Here is a 24,924-nt window from a genome sequence, read left to right on the forward strand (position 1 = left end):
GGATTGAAGAGTCGGAAAATAATCTGACTAATTTTTGTAAGGATATTGCAAATTACAAAGCGGAGTTGTTTAGTTAAAATGTGCAAGATAATTTTAATGTAGCAATAATAAAATATATATTTTATATACACAACATTTTTGCCCTGGTTCTCAAAGGAGCACCTTTTTAATACGGGGTTTCCACTCATGTTGGTACCCTCACCTCTTTCCTCTTTCAGGGGCCGTCTGAATGTCTTGGCCAACGTGATCCGTAAGGAGCTGGAACAGATCTTCTGTCAATTTGACTCAAAACTGGAAGCTGCTGATGAGGTAATGTCTCTGCTTTAGTGCCATTACTGCTGTTTTTACTGCTGTGTGTTGCCTAAACAAAGCATAACATTTTCAAAAAAGAATATCTTCACCTTTAATTCTGCATAGTACTTATATTTTTCTTTCACTTTATTTTGTCTTGCATACATTTAGAGCCACACATCTTGGCTATATCGTGACATTTTGAAGTGACCTTTGCTGTGGTTTCTCCTCCTCAGGGCTCTGGAGATGTGAAGTACCATCTGGGAATGTACCATCGACGAATCAACCGTGTGACGGACAGGAACATCACCTTGTCTCTGATGGCCAACCCGTCTCATCTAGAGGCAGTGGATCCCGTGGTGCAGGGAAAGGTCAAAGCTGAGCAATTCTACTGCGGAGACAACGACGGCAAGCGGGTGAGGCTGAGAAACAGTAAAACCAAACTACATTTAAAAGAGACATTGCTTCTAAACTAGCTTTGAGGATTCACCTTATGTTTCCTCTGCTTTAGTGCGTTTCCACAAGGATCTGTTATCCTTTAAGTTACATTACTTAGGGTACAATTTGTTATAAGTTATATTTCACTAGGATTACACATTATTAGCTTTAATACAATAATTTATATCACGGTTACTTCTGAGAGCGTAAGGGCTATCCCTTTGGATAGTCTTGCCAGCTTTATCAACCTTTTCTCGCCAAAGCCTGTGACTAACATTCGCTAGCTTGCTTGTTAGATGGGTAGCTAAGGTACGCTAGCTAACTAGTAAGGTAGAAGACGAATGTTAGCTAGCTTGTAAAGTAGGTTGAATACTGACTTGTAAAAGTGCTTTGAGGGTTTTTTAAGACTGTAAAAGCGCTATATAAATGCATTCCATTTAGCATTTATGCTACTAGATGCTTTGTTGAATTTTGACCAAACTGTAACAGTGACTCATTACAGACATTATGATATGATAGTTATTATTTGTTTGTTTATGTTTGTTGTGTTTTATGTGGGTACTGTCCAAATGCTTGTGTGTGGACCAGAAAGAATGGTCAATGCTAATGCTAATAACAATTATAATAGAGATAAAGATAAACCAAAAGCAATGCACTGAAAAAAACCAGAGATTAATTGAATTTGTTCTTCTCCAGGTGATGTCCATCCTGCTCCACGGAGACGCAGCTTTTGCCGGTCAGGGTGTCGTTTACGAAACCTTCCACTTGTCTCACCTGCCGTCCTACACCACGCACGGCACCGTGCACGTTGTCGTCAACAACCAGGTAACATACCTAAACAGATGTACTCAAGCAATTCTCTTTCTGAAGTTCATCACTTCTTCTCTGCACTGTTTTTTACCAGAGGTAGAAAAATTACTCAGGTCTTGTACTTTAGTAAAAGTAGAGTACCAGAGTGTAGGAATACTCTGTTACAATGCAGGACAAGTCAAAGTCCTGCATTTACTCGAGTAAAAGTAAAAAACTATTAGCACCAAAATATACTTGAAGTACAAAAAATTAAAGTACTCATTATTCTGAAAGACATGTAATATAATGTATATGTTTTGATTATAATTATTAATGTATTAATGTGTTATCAAAGCTCTTTTTTCCTTTGTATACTGCAGGGTAGCTGTAAATGTACTCCAGGTGTAGCAATACATTTAAAGTCTCTCAAAATTGTACTTAAAGGTGGGGTAGGTAAGTTTGAGAAACCGGCTCGAGATACACTTTTTGTTATATTCCATGGAATTCTCTTAACATCCCGATAGCAATGAATATCTTAAGTGCTTTGACAAAAAATCCATAAAAAAATGTCATCTGTGGAAGCCGTAGTACTGTAAAAAGCACGAACAATCATCTGAGCCGGCTCGGCTAAAATAACTGGATGGCCTACCTGCCTGTCAGCCTTCCATCTGTGCACAAACTTATCTCGTGCCCTCATTGGTCATGTAGGCGTTTGTGTGTGTTGGAGGAGGGGCTCTGTAAGGAGGTGGCAGATTTTTTCCGGCTGTGTATTTTCAAATTCTATCGCATTCAAGCTCGTTTCTCCAAAATTACCTACCCCACCTTTAAGTACAGGTCTTGAATAATTCTACTTAGCTACTTTTCACCTCTATTTTTTTTACCTACAACTGAACAGATACAAGAAAGAAAAAAAGTTTGTTTCACTACTGGTAATCCGCAACATATAATTGAGAAGTCAAACCTGAGAGGATGTTTACAGAAAACACATTTGATTTCTTATATAATTAACAATCAATCAAACTATGCAAGTTCGGAGGACTCTAGGAAGCAAACAGGCAGATGGATGACTGAGCTCTAACCCTGTGTCTCCAGATCGGCTTCACTACAGACCCTCGTGTGGCTCGCTCCTCTCCGTATCCAACCGACGTGGCTCGAGTTGTCAACGCTCCCATCTTCCACGTCAACGCCGACGACCCGGAGGCCGTCATCTACGTCTGTAAGGTGGCCGCCGAGTGGAGGGGCCACGTTCCACAAAGACGTGGTGGTCGATCTGGTCAGTGTCATCGTTTTTAGGTAAAAACTCCAAATTGTTGTGAGATTGTGAGAGACTTACAAGTGTGTGTGCAGGTTTGTTACCGTCGGATGGGTCACAACGAGATGGACGAGCCGATGTTCACACAGCCGCTGATGTACAAACAGATCAAGAAGCAGAAGCCGGTTCTGCAGAAGTATGCAGAGAAACTGATCGCAGAGGGAGTCGTCAGCCGGCAGGAGTACGAGGTAACAAGACATTTCCTCTTCCTCAAGTTTTTCCGTGTCCACATAGCTCTATTTTCTGGCAGAAAGTTATTCTCCCATTTCAACAGTGACCGACGCTTTTGTGAAATCTTGAAATATTCTCAAACCAAAACGTTCAAAGAAATTGCAGTGAAATCAGAAACAGAAGACGCTGGGAAATAAGAAAGAGCAGCAACACATTACTTCATGACCAAGTTATTGTTACTGTTAGAAAATAGCACAGCAGAGTTTTCGGCTGACGAAGGAACCGTAACGCGGCGCAGATGGACCCGGTGGAATCTAGGGGTTAGTAACTTGTTGACGTGAAATGTGTTGCTCTCTTTACATCTCCACTAGCTGGGTCGTCACTCAACACATTTTTGATTATTTTTGTTAGCATCATTAAACATAGACATTTCCGTCCCTTGCCCTGTTGCTACTGCTGTGTGTGTGTGGATGTCTGGCAACTGATTTTGGCACTAAACACACTCCTTTCTTCTTTCACTCGGTCTCTGTTTGCAGGAGGAGATTGCCAAATATGACAAGATCTGTGAGGAGGCATACAATCGCTCCAAAGATGAGAAGATCCTCCACATCAAGCACTGGCTGGACTCCCCCTGGCCTGGTAAGGGGGAGAGGGGATGAGGGAGACCATGCATTTGTGTCTATCTGTAACATTTTCTTGTCCTTAATTTTTACGGGGTTGTAAAATCATAATCTGTTATTACCTCATTTTTAACAAAGTGTCATAGTAATATATAGAACAAGCTTATCAGGGCAGCGATGAAAAGGCACTGTGCGGTCACTTTTAAGCAGATGAAGAAAGAATGTTCTGCAGTGACAACAGAAGCCAGTAAAGGGCTGTACACAAAATATACTTATTTCAATTACTAGATTTCAAAAAGCCTTCCAATGTGTTTCATGACTTAATCATACGCAGATTTATTTTTAATTATAACTAAATTATTTGTATTCTATTCTCATTTCATTAGATATAAACATGTTGTGAAGTAACACATATATTTTTTGCATTCAAATGTGGATTTAGAATCCTTTTTCCAACCTTCTAAATGAAGCCCTGGGGCCTCATTTATAAAGGGATATACGCTCAAAAAATGGCGTACGCCAGTTTCTACGCAATTTTTGCGATTTATAAAATACTAATTTGACGGGAAAATGTGCGGTCCTCCACGCAAACTCTAACCCATGCGTACGCACTAAGCACAAACACGGGAGAGACGAGAAACTGCGACACCGTTGGCAGAAGGAAGAATGGAGAGAAATATGTGGAAATAATACCATAAATAAAATGTTACCTCTCATTTATCATATATGAAGAATTCATTTTCAAACATTGATTAAAGCCAATCTTAAAATGATTAAACAAACGCCTGTTTGAGACTCCTCAGTGCACACAAAAACATAACTTGGAGAAATAAATAAATACGCAAATGTTATTTAAAATCACCTCGAATATGTTGTGTTAATGTTATGAAATGTTTTCTCATAAATTAGCGGTGAACAGAAGGACATAATTACGTCTAAACTGACGCCGTTTTGCATTTCTATAGGTTGTAGATACGAGCATGGTTTTATATACTATCATGTTTAATCGTGTTTTATGCCGTTTGCCAAGACTTGATAAGTCGCTCGTAAAACACAGGAGGTATGGAAACTAAGAACCCCATATGTGAAAAAATTGTACAGCTGTTATAACACAACACATTAGTTGTATTTCCTTTAACTGGTGGATATAGAGTTGCGGGGGGTGGGGGGTTGAGATGCACAGGCTGCAGTGGAGACGCTGCGCACAGCTGATCGACAGCTGGAACACAAACCACCAAATACAAAAACATAATTCAGATCCAGTCGTCATGACTCCACTCCGGAGGGATTCCCCGATCATTTCTTACAGTTTCTCATCAAGGGGGTGTCTCCTGTCCCCGGTACAAACACACTGCCTGAGGAAGGTTATGTGTATTTATTTCTTTGACTATTTATAGGCAAATATGGGCGTTACGTGAAGCCCGCAAAAGCTGCACTGCATTTCGAGTCGATTGTGATTTATAAAGGGAAACCGTCGTAGGAAGTGATGTACGCACTTTGCTCGCTGGTACGCAATGTTTTGTGAATCGGGAAATGTCGGAAAATTTCTGTACCTATTTTTTGGATTTCTACTACGTAAGCAACCTTCCCACATGAATCCTACGCACGGCGTTATACATGAGTTCCCAGGTCACTGAGTTTCTGGTCTGGTTTTGAGGATCAGGTAGTTGACATGTTGAACTCTTGTCTTCAGGTTTTTTCACTCTGGATGGACAGCCAAAGGCCATGAGCTGCCCCTCCACTGGCCTGACTGAAGAGATGCTGAACCACATCGGGGGCGTGGCCTCGTCCGTCCCTGTGGAGGACTTCACCATCCACGGAGGTCTGACGCCTTTTAATGCATTTGACTGGCAAATGATTTGCACCGTTAACTAACAGTAACAAACAAATCATCCTTGCAGTAAATAGTCTTTATTTCCAGTTCTGCCTTTTTGTAGTTCTAAGATATGTTATAGATATATATGTATGTGTGTGCACATACATATATATATATGTATGTGTGTGAACCGAAGGGCACGTACCGAATAATTTCGATATATATATATATATATATATATATATATATATATATATATATATATATATATATATATATATATATATTAGGGGTATAACATTACACGTACCGAAATTATTCGGTACGTGCCCTTCGGTTCGGTACACGTGTTTACCAAAGTGTACCGAACGAATATAACGTTAAACGTAAAAAATTGAGAACGTGAACAACTTTTTGGAAGTAATCTCAGATGCTGCGTCGCAGCCTTCAGAGTAATTTGCTCACATTGGGTTCAACGCGTCATAGAGCGAGCAAGTCATTTCATTGGACGAGAGGCATACTATGAGAGCTGGTCACAGGTATGCGTTCAAATGTATTCAGTAATTTGAGGAAATGGCGAACGCAGATAAAGTTGAGCTCGAAAATCCTCCAGCATCATTGAAGTCTCCGGTTTGGGAGCACTTTGGTTTCGCAGTTACGTACAAGGATGACGGACAAAGACAGGTGGACCGAACCAAAGCTGTTTGTCGGCATTGTTCAACTAAAATTGGTTACGCAGCTGTCAATACATCAAACTTGCACACTCATTTGAAAATGCAAGCACCCAAACGTGAATATCACCGGCACCAAAAGAAAAAAGACTGAAGTGCAAACCCAACTCCCACTAGCATTTAAGCCTCCACCACTCGCAAAAAGTTCAGACCGAGCCAAAGCTATTACAAACGCCAAATATCCTTATGTTGCCATGTTAGCAAACTGGCTGCTTAGGTACTAGTACAGTTCAAATACAGATTGTTTCAGTTCATCGAAATGCTGCACCTTAATGTTTATTTTATTATATTTTGTATTTTATTTGAGTGAATATTCACAGTTTAATAATAATTAAAAATCCAAAACTAATTGTTTATGTTTTGTGAGTACTAGTACAGTAAAGTTCAAATACAGATTATTTCAGTTCATCGAAATGCTGCACCTTAATGTTTATTTTATTATATTTTGTATGTATTTGAGTGAATACAATATTCACAGTTTAATAATAATTAAAAAGAAAACAAAGATATTTTATGTTTTGTGGAAAAAAATTCTGCTGTACCGAACCGTGGCCTAAAACCCGAGGTACGTACCGAACCGAAATGTTTGTGAACCGTTACACCCCTAATATATATATATATATATATATATATATATATATATATATATATATATATATATATATATATATATATATATACACATAATATATGTGCCATTTTTAATTCAACTTTGTATTTGTTTATACCACTGTAAAGTGTCTTTGAGCATTAGATAAAGCACTTGGAACTCAAATGTATTATTATTATTAATCTTTTTAAGAGGCCCTATTATGTGCATAGGTTCACGTCAGATAGAGTTTTCCATTGTTTTCTTCTGTAACATAATGACATCACTGTTTAACAATTGCGCTCTCGGTTAGCGCTCCAACACATTGCACGTCATGTGCTAAAGGGTTGGGACATTTCCGACACATCTCTAAGCGGTTGACCAATCAGAGCAGACTGGGCTCTGGTTTCAGACAGAGGGTGAAAAGAGGTGCTGCAGCACAGGCAGTATGAGTAAAATAAAGAGCTTTTTGAACATTAAAGCATGGAGACATGTCACAGGAGAGACACTACCTACTGATATGAAGCTGAAAAGGAGCATAATATGTCCTCTTTAATCTTATAAAATCATATGAATGGTGACATCCAGACTGTATTCTGACCTTCAGTGATCATGCTTTGTTGTTTCAGGTCTGAGTCGTATCTTGAAAAGCCGCGGCGAGATGATTCGTAACCGCACAGTGGATTGGGCTCTGGGAGAGTACATGGCCTTCGGATCTCTGCTGCAGGAGGGAACCCACATCAGGCTGTCAGGGCAGGACGTGGAGCGAGGCACCTTCAGGTAATTACCCAGAACCTCATCTGCGTCCATCTCTTCTAATGTTCTCCTCCCGCTTTGGGGTGAGTTCTTGGACCAAATTTTTGTTCGGCTCAGGAGCAGAAAGTTAGTCAAGGGTTAGGTTCTCTCTGGAGGAAATTAAACAGCTGATTTGTATTAGATGTAGAACTGTGTTTCAACATACAGACAACTATCCTGATTCAGAATATAAAATGTTTTAATTGTTTTGCATCTATAAAAACAAAGTATCACCCTTTTTTTTTATTGAATCAACCTTAGATGAAGTACATCAACAGTTTCCAACATTTCCGCTTTTTGTACCATACTTGCCTCGTGTGAGTGTAAAGCAGCCTTTTGTTTCCAACTTTCTTTGTCCAACATATTTTCATTATTTACAATTGTTTAGAGATCATTTCAAGTAATTTTGCTTAAAAAAACCAGTCTCACAATGTCCAGGAACATCAAAATAGATGTGTATGTATCTAAGAACTAAACTGTCCTTTAACAGTTGATAACCTGTGAAAGGATGCCTCTAATCTCCCATCAAAGAACATCACTTCAAGTTCAAACCAAATCATTGGTATCCTTGATCTACACATGATGGAGTGATGTGGGATTCATTGTAGTTGCATATATTTAGCAGACCTTTCAGGCAGTCACACCTGTAATTAAAACCTAGTGAAGCAAGGGAATAACAATAATGTCTACCTCTATTTCCCCAGGCAGGACTGGGTTATCCTCAATGTACACCATCTGTTTACCGTTTACAACTTCCCAAAAATCATTCAGTGCTTAAAGCAGAAGTAGGGAGTCAGTGTTAAGATCTAATAACTTTGGTATCAATTTCCTTATAATGATCAAATCAAGAGATTGAAATAAAATATTCTTGGGTTAGTAAGAACCAGCCAAGTAAGCTTCAAATAAACAATTGTTGATTTCCTGCAGTGGAGAAAAGAGAGAAAGTATGAGATCAAATGACACAGTTCTGTAATGTTGTCCTGCACACTCAACCTGTCGTCCTCTCTCAGCCACCGTCACCATGTGCTCCACGATCAGAACGTGGACAAGAGGATCTGCATTCCCATGAACCACCTCGCTCCTGACCAGGCGCCGTACACCGTCTGCAACAGCTCGCTGTCCGAGTACGGAGTCCTCGGTGAGGCTTCACTGTTCCTCTGCAGCTGCACATAAAGCTCAGAATTATCTCATTCTGGACACCATGAGCATAACCAGAGGCCCCAACCCCCCATTTCCCCCATATTCTTTTAAAGATATCAGACCCTCCCTTTTAAAGCATAGGTTATTTTCTCTAAGGCCAGACAATGAGAGATATTTAACATATTGTTAAATGAAGTCTGTTATCGGATCGCGAAAGAGGCTGTCATCAGACTGGCAGGGGCTGTTACCTGCTCTGCTCAACCCCCTCTGTTTGAATGTTGTTTCTTTAGACATTTTGCCTCTAGTGTTTATTTGTTTATACTTGTAGAAAACTTCTTACTGCACTTGTAATACCTGTGCTGTATTTGTTTCTGAAACATGACACTGTGTTTGTTAGTGAGGCATTTGTAAAACGTGTTCAGTTTGTTTGAGGAGTTATGGCAGGAAATTAGCTCCATAATTACGACTGTCGTGCTAACTGCACAAAAGGAATCCGAGCATCCAAGGCCACATTTGGTGTTTACGCTGAATCTGTGGGCATGTAAGCAGGCCCTTCACTGGCTATAGGTTTCAATAAATAAAACATAGTTATCATTGAATTACTGGTTCAATTGGGCAAAAAGGCATGTCACGGTGTGCATGAATATTAGTGCTGTAAAGTAACTAGGTACTTAGTTTACTCAAGTACACTGAGATACTAGTACTTTACTGGAGTATTTCATTCTTATTTTGCTACTTTGTACTTCTACCCCACTACCATTCAGATGAATCGTGCACTTACTTTACAGAATTGGATTAATGATGAAATATAATCAAGTGTTAAATCAGACTGTAGTTCCACCTGGAGTCATTCAAACTATCTGCACCTTTACCAGCTTTGAGAACACAATACTTTTGTATTTTTACTTAAGTAACATTTGCAATGCAGGACTTTTACTTGTGACATAGTATTCGTACACTCTGGTACTTCTACTTTTACTTAAGTACAACATATGAGTACTTCTTTCACCACTGATGAATATAGGAAAACTGGACTAGTCTTCTGTCTGCAGATTAACAGCATAAATGTCTATATTTTCTGTTGTGTGTGTCTGTAGGCTTCGAGTTGGGTTTTGCGATGGCGAGTCCCAACGCTCTGATCCTGTGGGAGGCTCAGTTCGGAGACTTCCACAACACGGCCCAGTGCATCATCGACCAGTTCATCTGTCCCGGGCAGGCCAAGTGGGTCCGGCAGAACGGCATCGTGCTGCTGCTGCCGCACGGCATGGAGGGCATGGTGAGGAACACGCACACGCACACGCACACACGTACAGCGTGGTGTAGACATTATGTCTGAGACTACAGGCTGATAAACATAAATATAATAATACTTTTACTATGCTATATTGAAAAAAAGATATAAATTCAGTGATAAGGCAAAAGGAAATCAGTCATTAATTCCAATTTAACTGGAAGAATATACCCAACAATAATGTTTTTAAAAAACTACAATTATAAACATGTTTTAAATAAAATGGCAGGCTAGCATTAATAACAAAAATGTTTAAGACGTAATTTTTAAATACGTCACTGTAATACTTTAAATGTATCCGTGATCTTTAAGTGGAAAATATAAGTTGTTTAACTCCTATCATAAAGAGGAACATATCAACAAAAATTGTGATTTTTAATTCCTTATTTCTGGCATCTAACAAAAAACATTTCGCAATAAAGCTGACTTGAACAGGGAACTGGAAGATTCATTGCAAACTAGTTTCCGGGTTTAAGTAAATGATTCCTGCACCACTCTATTGGCCCTGCCAGTTCTCCCTCCCCAGCATTGAACCAGATGTAGGAGCGTTATTTAGCCCCCTCCCGACAAGCTATCTGGACCTGGTACCAATGGATTCCTCATGTTTCATATGATACCAGGACCTTCATCCAACTTTAAAGGTCCCATGTCAAGGCCATTTCTACTGATCATAATTCCATTGTTGAGGTCTACTGAAGTAGATTTACATTGTGCAATTTTCCAAAATCACATTGGTTTCTCATACAGCATCTCTGTATAGTATGTGTATTCACTCTCTGTCCTAAACGGCTTGTTGGAGCTCCTGCCCCCCTCCCTATGAGCCCAGTGTGCTCTGATTGGTCAGCTCGCCCACTCTGTTCTGATGAGTCCACCACCGTTACAGCAGAACATCAGTGATTATGTGTTACAATGGCCTTAGCAACCAGAAAATGACACCAGTAATGACAAACAGATGAGAATGCTGCGTGGGGTCTGGGTGCCGTGTTGGCGGGACGTTGCGGGAGACTCACTGCTGGAGCACAGTTCGCCGCACCCCTTTAGTAAAATGACTTCCTGCGGCTATGGAGCTGGCTTACTGGTGTCGTTTCCTGGTTGCTGCTTGGGGTCTGCGAGACACAGCCCGAACCCAGCCCGAGTGTGCACACACCTGCAGAGTGTGTGAGTGTGTGTGTGTGTGTGTGTGTGTGTGTGTGTGTGTGTGTGTGTGTGTGTGTGTGTGTGTGTGTGTGTGTGTGTGTGTGTGTGTGTGTGTGTGTGTGTGTGTGTGTGTGTGTGTGTGTGTGTGTGTGTGTGTGTGTGTGTGTGTGTGTGTGTGTGTGTGTGTGTGTGTGTGTGTGTGTGTGTGTGTGTGTGTGTGTGTGTGTGTGTGTTCAGGCTGAGAAATCCGCGGAACTGCAGCTGACAAAAGATTGTGTGTGAAGAAGTTGTTACGTCACTATACCCAAGAAGAAACAAATGGAAAAAGAGAAATCTCCAACGAGGCGTTCTGGGGCAGCATAGTATTTTCTGTGTTAGAGTTTTACTCGCTACAGGGTGTACTTTCAGGGTTTGTGACTCTGCAGACCGTTTACATGCAGAAAAACCTTCATAACACACAAGGGGACGGTTAATAACCACTTTTAAAGCTGCATCCAGAGCAGGCATGGGCAAACTAAGGCCATATACGGCCCGTTGGGCTTTTGAATCCGGCCCGCCGAATATTGGTACAAAATTGTCCAAATTATAGTAAAGACATTCATTTAGCCTTTTTCCTGCAATACCCGGCATTTCAGTTGATCCCACTAGATCAGGGGTTCCCAACCTTTTTCACCCAGGGCCCCCCCAAATCACTCCTGTTGGAATTTGCGACCCCCCAAAACTTTGAAACTTTAATTATCGCTGTTGCCGATCTGTCCCCCTGCCCGATCTGTACTGTGCATGTGCGAGATGGTCTGCCATACTGGACAACTCCGTACGGCAACCCAACTAGGACACTTGACACAGTGGCGTTTGGCAAAGCACAAAAAGAAAATGGATTTAACTTCTGTTTGGCAGTTATCATACTGAATAAATATTTACTGTGAATGTATGCAAAAATGTATGGCATATAGCTGTCTAACAGAAGTTAAATCTATGTCTTACTTATTCTGACAATGTACTTAACCCCAAATAAAAGAACCCAATAAAAAGAGTTGTTAAATAATAGTGAAGTCACGTTGTCATAACAATAACTCATCTCTCCCGTTTTTTTTGTGTTCTTTTTCTGCTTTGCCAAACGCCACTGTGTGAAGTGTCCTATTACAGTTGCCGTATATGTAGTTGTCCAGTATGGCGGACCATCTCGCACATGCGCAGTACAGATCGGGCAGGGCGGCAATCGGGTAGTGACAGCCGTGCCTGGTAACAGCGGTTACCCCCCCCCCACACACACACACACACACACACACACACACACACGGCAACAGCGGTAATTAAAGTTTAAAAGTCTCAAAAATGCTACAACTTCTGTCACAAACTGGATGAATGTGAAGTATTTCATTAAAGGAGGATGAAAGCGTAATTAAGGAGCACTATTGGAGTGACTTTGTTGGTTATTGGACTCAGGATTAATGAATTTGGATGCCCGCTGTATCAAGAAATTAAAGGACGGCGCAAGTGGAAACAATTCACAAAGGGATTCAACTGTTTAAAACACATGCTCAAAGTAAGCCGGATTTTGGCGATGTGTTTATGTGGATTAAAAAATCGTAAATAATCTACAAAATGGAGGAGACCGATCTGATCGGAGCAACTGTGACAAATAATCCAACTGAAACCGACACTTTACGCGCAGAAGAAACATTTATATTAAAGAAAAAATGATACATTTCTGTCTTTGTATGCTTTTATTAGCTACTAACTTGCAAATGTATGCATCATATTTATTTCAAATGTCGAAGAACAGGACACTTCAAAAGAATATACTATGTCTAATAAATAAATGGTAATATAGTTGCATAGGCCTGTATAAAACAAAAATGAAAAACTGGCATATTAAGCAGGTAAATCAAATGCTTGTCTGCCATGGAACAGGTAGCAAAGAGAAGACGAGGTTCAACTAGGTTCATTAATGTGAACCTTGAGCTTGCACGCCCGCAGCCAGGGATGGAATGTCCGGTGTAATGTGAGTGACAGCCAGTCTAAAGTCGTCGTGAACGTCCAGTGTGTTACGTGCTTTTGTTTTGATGGCAACAAGTGCGCTGAAGGCTGTTTCTGATAGATATGTCGTACTGAATGGGAGTATAATCCTGGTCGTGGCATGCAGTGTGATCTTTGGAGCAAGGCTTGGTCCTTTGAGAATCCAAAACTTTTTTAATCCTTTTTCCTGGAAGTATTTCTTTGACAGCGAGTCAGCTTGGATGTCGGTGAGCTCATCTTCGCAATCCAGGTATTCCACATCCTCAACTTTGGCAATAAAGGGATCTAAAACCCACAATTCCTTGGAGACATACTCGTCTATGTCAGCGAACCGTGATTGCATTTCCGTTTGCAGTGCGTTCATATGGCGGATGAACTCGCGACGTACAGACACAGGCACCGTTTCAGGATTGTTTTGGGATTGTTTCAGCAGTAGTGGAAACTGTTGCAGCTCCCCCCTCTCCATTTTCCCGACCCTGTACTCCAGTTTGCGCACAAATGCATCATTGGAGAATGTTGGACTCCACGCCTTGCAGACGCTTGTTTGTTTCATTGTAGAGACTGAAGATGTCGGCCAGGTATGCTGTTTTAATCCAGAATGACTCAGTCACTTGCTCTGACAGTGCGCGGTTACGAGTTTGTAGAAACTCTTCAATTTTTTCCTTCAGTTCTACAAAGCGTGCCAGCACTCGGCCGTGTGAGAGCCAGTGCACCTCGGTGTGCAGGAGGAGGGTTTGGTGCGCTTCGTCCTTGCACAAGTCTGCGAATAGACGCTTGTTGGTGGGGCGACCTTTGATGAAATTGACTATTTTAATAACAGTTGAGAGTGTTTCGCTGAGGTCTTCTGACAGTTTCTTGCTGGCCAGGGCCTGGCGATGTATCACACAGTGAAATATTGTGCAGTGTGGGGCCTTTTCTTTCAAGCGACTGTTAAATCCCTTGTTTTTCCCCATCATTGAGGCAGCTCCGTCTGTGCAACAGGCAACTAAATTCTCATAGGAAAGCTTGTGGGATGAGAGGTAAGAATCCACTGCAGTAAAAATGTCCTCACCCCGGGTGGTATTGGTAAGGTTGACTGACATAAGAATGTCCTGCTTCAAATCTTCCCCATTGATATATTGCACATAAACGATCAGCACAGCCTCGTCTGCTACAGTTGTGGTTTCATCAAATTGTATGGCAAATGGCCCCTTTCCAAGTTTTTCGAGCAGCTGCAGCTCGCAGTTACTTGCCATCTTCTCAATTCTGTCTTTCACCGTATTGTTTGACAGTGGTACAGTTTTTAGCTTCTCCGCCACCTGCGGGCCGCACAGTTTCTCAGCCATCTTAATGCAAGCTGGCTTAATGAGCTGCTCGCCAATGTTGTGCGGTTTCTTTGCCTTTGCTATTAAAAGTGCACATTCAAAAGAGGCCTCGCTGCCAGCCCTAACAAACGCTGTTCTAATATCCATTGGCTTCTTTGCCTTTGCAAGGTGTTGTTTCTTTATGAAAAAGTCCCGATCACGCCCGACTGTTTCTGGGTGCATGGTCTGTTGGTGTCTCTTCATTTTGCTGGGTTTCATGCTTTCGTTGGCTAGCTTCTCTCTGCATATCACACACTCTGGGCGGGTTTTGTCCGTTCCCTCCATGAAACCGAAGTTAAGATAGCTCTCTAGGTAGGTCCTCATTTTCTTTTTGATTGCAGATGAGCTGTCATCTCCTTTACGTTTTTCAGACATTTTTAGACAAAAATATTCACCTTATGAAGTCGGTCGCTAGCTAGCAAGCGCAGCAAACTGTTATTATTATGAAAGCTGACACAGTAACGTCAATGTTGGCGCCAATCGGAGGAGTATCAGATGAATTTTTTGAATTTTTATTTTAGTTAATCAATTAATTTCTATATTTTATTGTAATGTAGACAAGGCTTTTAGCACCAATCATGTATTGCGTTACAATATGCAAAAAAAAATGATATGTAAAAAAAAAATGATATGTACTTTTTTTATTTTTTTTTATTCTAAAAATGATATTAGGCCTCAAATCATCTGAGGTCTGGCGCCCCCCTTGCGATCTTTGGCGACCCCCCAAGGGGGTCGCGACCCCCAGGTTGGGAACCACTGCACTAGATGGCGCACTCTAGACACAATTGACCTTTGTTGGAGTCGGCAACCCGGCAAGATCTAAGAACCAAATATGTCACGCTTACATTGGAGGGGTTCAAGATTAACCTGAGCAATAACAGTTCACGGTTAATCAGTGTTGTGCTAGTTACTGAACACCAGTAACTAGTTACATTACTAGTTACTTCATTTCAAAAGTAACTCAGTTACTTTACTGATTACTTATACCAAAAAGTAATGCGTTACTGTGAACAGTAACGTTCTAGTTACTTAAAAAAAGGGGTCCCAAAAAAAAAAAACTCCCATTAATGCCCTTATAGCCTTCATTTAAGTACTGTTATTGCATTGGAGAATAATACAATCTGTTGATCAACTTGACATGCATTTGCATCACTGAACTCTGCTAAGCAATGTGTTCTATACAAACACAAACACAAAGATATGTTTCAAAGTGACAATTTATCGTCGTCAGAGAGCAATTCCGGTTGATACATGGCAAAGGCTTTCACAAAGTTAGAGCCGTTATCAGTAACCGTTGAGGTAACTTTTGTTGACACTCCATACAAAGAGTGAATGTGGTCAATCTCACTAGCAATAAGATCGTACGTGTGCCTACCCTTTATCCTTTTACAGGCCAACGCAGCTTTCTGGCGTTTTAAAGTGGTGGGGTTTATCCAGTGAGATGTTATCCCGAGGAAGCTTCTGTTGTGGACAGACCAAATGTCTGCGGTGGTCGAGATGTATTCCAGCCCCTCAAATGTTTTCTTTAGCTCGCTATCCATTTTGATATATTCTTTCTCCAGGTAGTTGGAAAACGTTTTGCGTCCCATATGCCGTGTGCCGCTCGGACATGGTATCATGCTTACTAGCTCCCTGAAAGCGGGTGACTCCACTGTAGAAATAGCCTGCACGTGTTCAACAACATACCGTACAATGGCTTTATCCACTTTCACCTGACTAGCAGCCCCTCGGTTGAAATCCAGCCGCTGTTGCTTGGGTGGAGGTGGGGTGGCGTCGGATGGCTCTGGGTCTGTGGTCAATAGCTTCGTCCCAGCATGTTGTTTTTGCAGATGTTTTAACAGATTGGAATTGCTGTTTTGAGCAGTAGATAGGATCTTTGACCCGCCAAGACACAACTTACACTTAACTAACACATTATTTTCTTTATGCTCGAAAAGTAAAATAGTGAGCATATCTCCATGCGGAGAAACTCAACTTGTGCTCCGCCGTCGCCATGATAGTATTGTTAGTAGGCTAACTAAACACAAACACGCCCACAAAGCGTCTCCGCATGTGACACAGGAAGTATCTAAGTAAATTTACTCAAGTACTGTACTTAAGTACAGTTCTCATCTCTGTTCGCCTCGCTGTTGGCGCCGCTCACCAACGTCTGGGAGCCGAGACTATATAAAAAAATAACGGAGTAACGCACCATGTAGTAACGGTAACTGAGTTACTGAATTTAAAAAATAACGCGTTAGAGTACTAGTTACTGCCAAAAATAACGGCGTTACAGTAACGCGTTACTGTGTAACGCGTTACACAGTAACGCGTAACGCGTTACTGTGTAACGCGTAACGCGTTACTGTGTAACGCGTAACGCGTTACTGTGTAACGCGTTACTCCCAACACTGCGGTTAATACACTACAGCGAATACAAGTTGTAACAGGCAGTAGCGCTGAGAAAGGTGACTAGAACCTGATCACACACTTATAAAAAACACTTATATAAAGTCAGGCAACACTAACCAGCTTAGTGTGATTCTGTTTATTTTGCAACAAGTAGTCAAAATGGTCTGATTAGCTTTGGTTGCTATGCTAACATCACCTGTAGAATGCCAGAGAAACTTTCATAACAGCGTTGAGATGCCAAACAGCGTCAATTCTCACTGAAACACATTCACTGATGGGGAAGGGGGATATTTATCAGCTGCTTGTGTGACAGTCGGACAGTGAAGACTTTACAGCGGGCGCTGCCGCGAGTTAACAGTAGAGTAGACTAAACTTCGGTGCACGAGCAGGACAGCAGCGGGCGGTAATCCCGCTGAACCACATTAATAAACAATGCACCACGGCACTCTGGAGAAAAGTATATGGTTGGAGAAGTTCTTTAATTGAATCTGGCTTCGTATGATTAAAAACTACCCGACGCAGTCCTCTATTGATGTTGTCGTGAGCGGTGTTGCGGAGAAAATCAGCGACGTAAAACGCTGTGTGGGTCATAAGAAGGCACGTAAACGGTTACGTCAGGACGCAAACAATGACGCAATAATTCACCTTTGAACCTGCATCTGTAAGTCGACATTGAGTGCCGAGTGTTTAATGAGGAGTGGACGGCTAAACATTTTTTCACCGATTTGCTACTGGCCCGGCCGTCTGTTACATTTTAAAACTCATAGTGGCCCTCGAGCCAAAAAGTTTGCCCATCCCTGGTGTAGCGTGTGTATAAGTGTGTGATGGCTTGTTTGTGTCCACAGGGTCCGGAACATTCTTCAGCTCGTCCAGAGAGATTCCTCCAGATGTGCAACGACGACCCCGACGTCATGCCGGTAAAACTGCTGTTTTGGCTTCTGAGCACTTTGAGATCACAACAGTCCTCTTTTTAATACATAAGCTTCTTTGAACATTAGGAAAAGCGCTATACAAATCCCATGTAGTAGTATTATTATTATAACATTACATTTAGCTGAAGCTTTTATCAGTGCAATAAACCATAAAGATACTGACTCAGAACAACAAGACAAGTGCAGATATAGTCACTTCAAAAAGACAAATTGTAAGTGCTGGTGTTAGTGATCAGCCTTGTAACATATTGCTCCTCCGTCAACTGTACAATTAGTGTGGTACTGTAGTTTATTCAGAATCCTTTAATATAACTGCTTATGTCACATGTGTGCCACGACTATTCTGAAGGCCCTGTCGTACCTGAATCCACCATTGGGACGAGATCACCGTCTCACTATTCAGATTTCTGAAGGGATTAACATTATGTGTGTTTATTTTTAATATGGAAGGTTATTTATTTATAGGTAGGTAGATTTTGTTTTCAGGTAAAAGACAAGGGATCCTTTATGACACAAATTCCAAAATAACATGGTGGCAAGCAAATCTCTAAAACAGAACCCTCTGCTCCATCATATCAAAAAACATTTCAAAACCAATTGTACAAACATGAGTAATCCAGAAAGTTAATAAATAAATGAGTTGAAAAATCTAAAAGCTAGTTCAAAATGTGTTTTCCCAGCTAATTTCAATATCTCATTTATTTAGACATTGCATCTCATTATGATCTCACTGAGAGAGTTTCTGCTCTTTAGGACAAGTTACCAAACCATGACATTAAAGAAAAAGACAGAATTGACACGATAAAACGTGAACGTCGTGGTATTGTCAATGTCAAAATAGGACAGTTTCCTAAGACAAAAGAATCGCTGCTGCAGGTCATACGTTGTTGGACATGTGAGATTTGTTCTGCATATTTCTAGCAGGTAATTTCTCCAAGACGAAGTCAGACACCATTTTCAAAAATCACATCGCAGCTGCACGGCCACCCGTCATTACCAAGAGTTTAGGATGGATAACTGATGTACAGCCTGAAGAGGAATCTCTATAGCAGCTATACTTTAGGGCTTAATTATTTATTTTGCAAGTATTTCCTTTGTATATGATTGTTAAAGCAATTCCTCTCCCCCTCTCTCAGAGCCTCACAGAGGACTTTGCGGTGCGTCAGCTCTACGACTGTAACTGGATCGTGGTGAACTGTTCGTCTCCTGGAAACTACTTCCATGTCCTCAGACGACAGATCCTTCTGCCATTCAGAAAGCCTGTGAGACACGCACACACACACACACACACACACACACACACACACACACACACACACACACACACACACACACTCATGGCGGTCTGAATATATACGAGCACTCGCTCTTCCTCCTCCTATTTCTCCTCTTCATCCTCTCCTATCTCCTAATCCTATTCATCTTCTTCTTCTATCCTATTCTATTCACTTTTGAAAAACTATCTCTGTATACTTTTGATACTTCAGTTAGGTTGTGAAATGACGATTTGACCTGATAAACGTCCTGTTTGTCCCTCCAGCTGATTGTCTTCACTCCCAAATCTCTGCTGCGTCTCCCAGAAGCCAGATCCAGCTTTGACATGATGCTTCCTGGTACCATTATAATCATAATTGATCATAATAAAAATAATCTTTCAAAGGGTTCAGTGTGACCTTCAGTGTCTCTCCTGCAGGCACTCAGTTCCAGAGGCTGATCCCAGAGGGAGGCTTAGCGTCGCAGAGCCCGGAGGAGGTGAAGCGCCTGATCTTCTGCACAGGAAAGATTTACTACGAGCTGGTAAAAGAGAGGAAGAACAGAGACATGGAGTCTACTGTGGCCATCGCCCGCATGGAACAGGTACACACACACACACACACACACACACACACACACACACACACACACACACACACACACACACACACACACACCTTTTAACCTAATTCACCTTTGAACCTGCATCTGTAACAATGAGTGGACCAGAGAAAAGGAAAGTCGACAATGAGTGCCGAGTGTATGGCCCGGCCCGTCGGTCAGATTTGGCTGTCTGAATAGCCGGTGAGGGCGATTCCCAGAGAGCTTTATACAATCATGCCTTTACTTTACTATGCAAACAAATCAACCTATAGTAAAGCTTTGCTATAAATATTTTTAAGCTAATATAAATGTTTATTTTCAAGGGTTAGATGGACATTATATTGAAATCTTATCAACCTCTTAGCATCACAGTAACCTGTCCCACACAAACATACTCTTTGTCCCACATGTGGCTTGTTGGCACCTGGTCACCCTATGAGGGGGGGACGTTTAAGGATGAGTTGCTCATTGACCTCCCCCTCTGATTTTGAGGGCGTTAATAATCTTTTTTGCATATAGATTTTATGACCTGACTTTGTCAGCATTGACACTTCAAGGTTCAGGGCTGATTTCAGGCCATTTTTTAACCCATGAAACAACAATTTATTTTAATACATTTGAGTAAGAAGAGGCAATTTAACACCAGTGTTGATGTGTGTTTCTGTTGAGTCGTAGCATTTAGTTAATTCTTCCAAAAACATGTTTAATTGTTCAGTACATTACTTTAAAATGTGTTTCCCTTTCTTCCCTCCAGCTGTCCCCGTTCCCCTTCGACCAGGTGAAGGCCGAGTCGGAGCTTTATGCCAATGCTGACCTGGTGTGGTGTCAGGAGGAGCACAAGAACCAGGGTTACTACGACTACGTGAAGCCCCGCATCAGGACCACCACCCAGAGAGCCAAACCTGTGTGGTGAGCATCCCCATCCTCCATATGAGCAGGGGGCTGGATACTTTGCTGTTTAAATGTCTTAAATCAACCTTTCAAAAGTCTTCAAAATGCTAAGATTTGGGGAGCCACATTTTATTAACCTTTTTTGAATTAGTTAGTAATAACGATTTGGTTATATAGTTTACCGGAAGCTTAACGTCACTCGTAAGAGCACAGTACTGCCACAACATGTTTTGTTAGATGGTGAGGCTCATGCAGATAATCTTTATTACCAAGGTTTGAATTCAAATTAAGGGTTAAACAAGTGAGTTGCTCTCTCTCCACTCATTTTATCAACATGAAACACAATTAGTATAACTGTAGGAAAATATATAGAAATCAAATTGATAAATAATACTTGTTAGGCCTACACATCTGCTACGTGCATATCACCATTCAAACAAGTTGAGTAAAAGAAAAATGGCTTAAACGCTACAAAACTCACTACTCACATTTGTTTTCATTTTACAGTAATTAGGATAGCCTTCATACTTCGCCTTTTGGTTTAACATATTTTTGCACTAGCAAGTTACAGCATAAGACTTACAACTCTTAATAAGCATCGTAACTTAAGATATGTTGTTTGTGTGAACGCTGGAATGGTGAGTAACTTTAAAGGTCACCTATTATTAGGGATACTCCGATCGCCAATTTTGGGGCCGATCGCCGGAATCAGTATCGGCCGATCCGATCGAGTGGGCGGGGCCTATGGGGATCTGCCATTTAAAGTGATGTTTAAAACTCAGTTAATGGGGCTCATTCACTGGCGCTTCCACAAACAACCAACATAATTATTAATGAAGTACATTATTCAAGTTTAACTTTGGATAATAACATGAGCGGAAGCGCTCCCTCTCTCTCTCTCTCTCTCAATTCAATTCAATTCAATTCAATTCAATGGGGCTTTATTGGCATGAAAGTTAAATTAAACAATGTTGCCAAAGCATCACAATACAAAATAATTAACAACATTAACAGACATTTCACATTTTTACATATTATTGATGATATATATATACAGTGATACAATTACATTTCAACACGTGTGTGTGTGTGTGTGTGTGTGTGTGTGTGTGTGTGTGTGTGTGTGTGTGTGTGTGTGTGTGTGTGTGTGTGTGTGTGTGTGTGTGTGTGTGTGTGTGTGTGTGTGTGTGTGTGTGTGTGTGTGTGTGTCATTCACTGTCCCTCAGGTTGTGGCATGTGTACACATATTGGGCAGCAAGGTGTGCCTTGTCTCCTTCTCCTAGGAGTACTCTCAGTCTTGAGAGGTCATCAACCTCCTTGAAACCTGGGATTACAGAGTTCAACTTGTTCCAATAAATGCTCCTTACTTCGTTGAATGTTTGGCACTTCAGGAGGAAGTGCATCTCAGTCTCACCTGTCGTACAGTGACCACATGTTCTGTTCTCTTTTGGTTGCCAGGATCTTTTGAGTCTTCCTGTTTCGATTGCCAGTTTGTGGTCACTGAGCCTGTACTTGGTTAGGATCTGTCTCTGCTTTCTATCTCTGACAGTAGAGAGATACTCTGCCAAATCATACTCTCTGTTTAGAGCCAGGTAACATTCTAATCTACTTTGGCTTTTAGTTTCTTCATCTTTATCTCTCTCTCTCTCTCTCTCTCTCTCTCTCTGTCTCTGTCTCTGCCTCTCCCTCTCTCTCTCTCTCTCTCTCTCTCTCTCTCTCTCTCTCTCTCTCTCTCTCCTGACAGCCCGTCAGTATCTCATGCAGCTCATTGATCCAGTAATGAGTGACGCGACAGTGAAGAATAAATATATGTATAACTAGTTTAGCTTGTTCCAGAGGTAGATAAAATAGCTAAGTGTGTTAGGTCTAACTCTTAGAGTCCGGTCCGTCTCAGCAGGCGGAGCTGCAGGATTTCTGCTTCACACACGTTGCATAGAGCTATTTTACTGTCTTTCTCGGACACCTTCATATAATGCCAGACCGGTGAAGCCATTTTGGCGAGCTTGTTTTGCCGCGCACAGAGAAGAGTGTCATGTATTTTACGTCATGCGATCGGCTCTCCTGGTCGGCCTTTATAGAGAGCACCGATCGATCGGCCGAGAGTGAATATCGGCCGATCGATCGGAGCATTCCCTACCTATTACGCAAATTCCACTTTTTCATGTTTCTTCTACATCAACATGTGTCCCCTCTGTGTGAAGAGACTCTGAAAGTTTCAGGAACAAAGATTCTCTCTCTTTTTGTCCTGATCCATTTATATTAAAACCTGTCTGAAAATGAGCTGATCAGATTTTGGCCACTTTATGATTTCATAACAATCTTTTGTCTTGTGTAACCATTAGCCAATCACCAACCAAGGTAACCCCCCCCCCCCCCTTATCACCTGAATCTCCTCCTAGAGCACCATTGTGTTCTTTTTAACCAAATCTCTCTCAGAGGGGCGTGGGGAGGGGCTCCTTATTTTCATCTAAAGTAACAGAGAATCAGCAATTTGGAAACAGGGCTGAAACAAAGGGGATTCTGGGATGCAACAATGATCTGTTTGGTGTTTGGAGCCAAACACTTCAGAGACATGTTCTGTATATATCTGATATGATTTGTTTTTTCTTCTAAATTAGCATAATGTTCAAAACAGTTAAATATTCACTTAAATTTCAATTTTCAGTTTTTCAACACCAAACTTCATATCCAGCATCGATGGAGGGTCAGACACATTACCGTAGAAAATGAGCATGTTAGGACGATAAATATTGCCACCGTCAATCAAAAACGTACTCGCAAAAAGGCGGGGCTTAGAAAGAAATACTCATAACTCATCAACAATGTATCCAAACAACACACATTTTGGTAGATAGGTTCAGACTGTCTTGGGGAATAGGCACACCAAAGCGTTTTCATTTTGGACCATAGGGGGCACCAAAAACACCACCAATTTATAACTCAAGAGCGGATGGACTAATTTTTTTTATTTTTTTTAGACATACTCTCAGGATGACTACGAACTCAGATTTAAAGTGTCGCAAAAAAATCAGAATGTGGGCGTGGCCTATACATTTTTTTAAAAATGAGCTTCGGACGCAAAACTTGGGACACACGTCAGAGCCCACGACCTTTTCGAGTAATTTTTCAAAAAAGCTGCTCACTAGCGCCCCCTATTGTGTGGTAGTCACATATAGTTTCTTAGAACTTCACGATTTTTGGCACAGACATTCCTCATGGAATTGCGGACATATTTGTAAAGAGATTCCATTAGCCCCGCCCCCCAAAAAGTCGGCCATTTTGAAATATGTGCGTTTGTCAGCCATTTTAAGAACATTCTTGCAAACTGCTCCTAGGGGAATGATCGGAAAAATTCCAGTCCAGGACAAGCTCAGCCCCTATCCAATATGGTGCCAAATTGAGAAGAACATTTTTGATAGCTCAATTGTGGAGGTCGTAAGCTAACAGCGAATACACCATTTTTGACGATTTACATGTCGCAAATAACTCCAAACTACTCCAAATTACTCAAATATAGTTGTTCCAATATTCACGAAACGCTATATCTACATTACTATTATGATTGCACACATATTTCAAATTGCCTTCCATTAGCCCCGCCCCCCAGAAAGTTGGCCATTTTGAAAAATGTGCGTTTTTCAGCCATTTTAAGCACATTCTTGCCAACTCCTAGGGGAATGATCGAAAAAACATTCAATCCAGGACAAGTTCAGCCCCTATCCAATATGATACTTAATTGCGGAGCACATTTTGGAAAAATCACTCGTGGAGGTCGTAAGCTAACAGCGAATACAGCATTTTTGACGATTTACATGGCGCAAATTGCTCCAAACTGCTCGCATATAGTTTTTCCCAGAAAGCTGGCCATTTTGAAAAATGGGCGTTTTTCATGCATCTTAAGCACATTTGTGCTAATTCGTCACAGGGAAATGATCTGAATAATTCCAATCTAGGGCAACTTAAGCGCATATCCAATGTGATGCTACATTGCGAAGGAATAGTCGATCGCTTGAACATGGAGCTCTTAAGCTAATGGAGAATGTACCATTTTTTACCATTTATGTCACAGACATAAGCTACTGACATTAAGCTACTGAGACCTGCCTGTCTGCCTGCACCATCAACTCTCTCACACACACACACACACACACACACACACACACACACACACACACACACACACACACACACACACACACACACACACACACACACACACCTACACATTGTACAACAAACACAAACAGCTCCTAAAGCATAAATAAATATCAGGCTACAGCCCTTGTATATTTTATTATGTGAAGCACTATATGGTTTCATGAAAAATATCTACTGTTTATTTGTAGATATCTCCTAAAGCCTACAAATAAA

General features: G+C 41.2%; 1 protein-coding gene across 1 annotated transcript in view; it reads left to right on the plus strand.

Moving 5' to 3' along the window:
• The first annotated feature begins 166 nt into the window (after positions 1–166).
• Positions 167–24,924, plus strand: part of LOC307045330 (2-oxoglutarate dehydrogenase complex component E1-like) — a 28,339-nt gene continuing 3,581 nt past the window's right edge. The window contains 16 exon segments of the mRNA XM_079690918.1: positions 167–309; positions 528–707; positions 1,426–1,554; positions 2,611–2,757; positions 2,759–2,791; positions 2,866–3,018; positions 3,538–3,640; positions 5,315–5,443; positions 7,387–7,537; positions 8,563–8,690; positions 9,790–9,968; positions 17,719–17,790; positions 18,942–19,067; positions 19,346–19,418; positions 19,499–19,662; positions 20,417–20,571. Coding sequence (XP_079547044.1) covers positions 187–309; positions 528–707; positions 1,426–1,554; positions 2,611–2,757; positions 2,759–2,791; positions 2,866–3,018; positions 3,538–3,640; positions 5,315–5,443; positions 7,387–7,537; positions 8,563–8,690; positions 9,790–9,968; positions 17,719–17,790; positions 18,942–19,067; positions 19,346–19,418; positions 19,499–19,662; positions 20,417–20,571 — 2,045 coding nt within the window. The 5' untranslated portion in view covers positions 167–186.

The sequence above is a fragment of the Notothenia rossii genome, assembly GCF_949606895.1.
Source record: "Notothenia rossii genome assembly, chromosome: 6".
Taxonomy (NCBI): domain Eukaryota; kingdom Metazoa; phylum Chordata; class Actinopteri; order Perciformes; family Nototheniidae; genus Notothenia; species Notothenia rossii.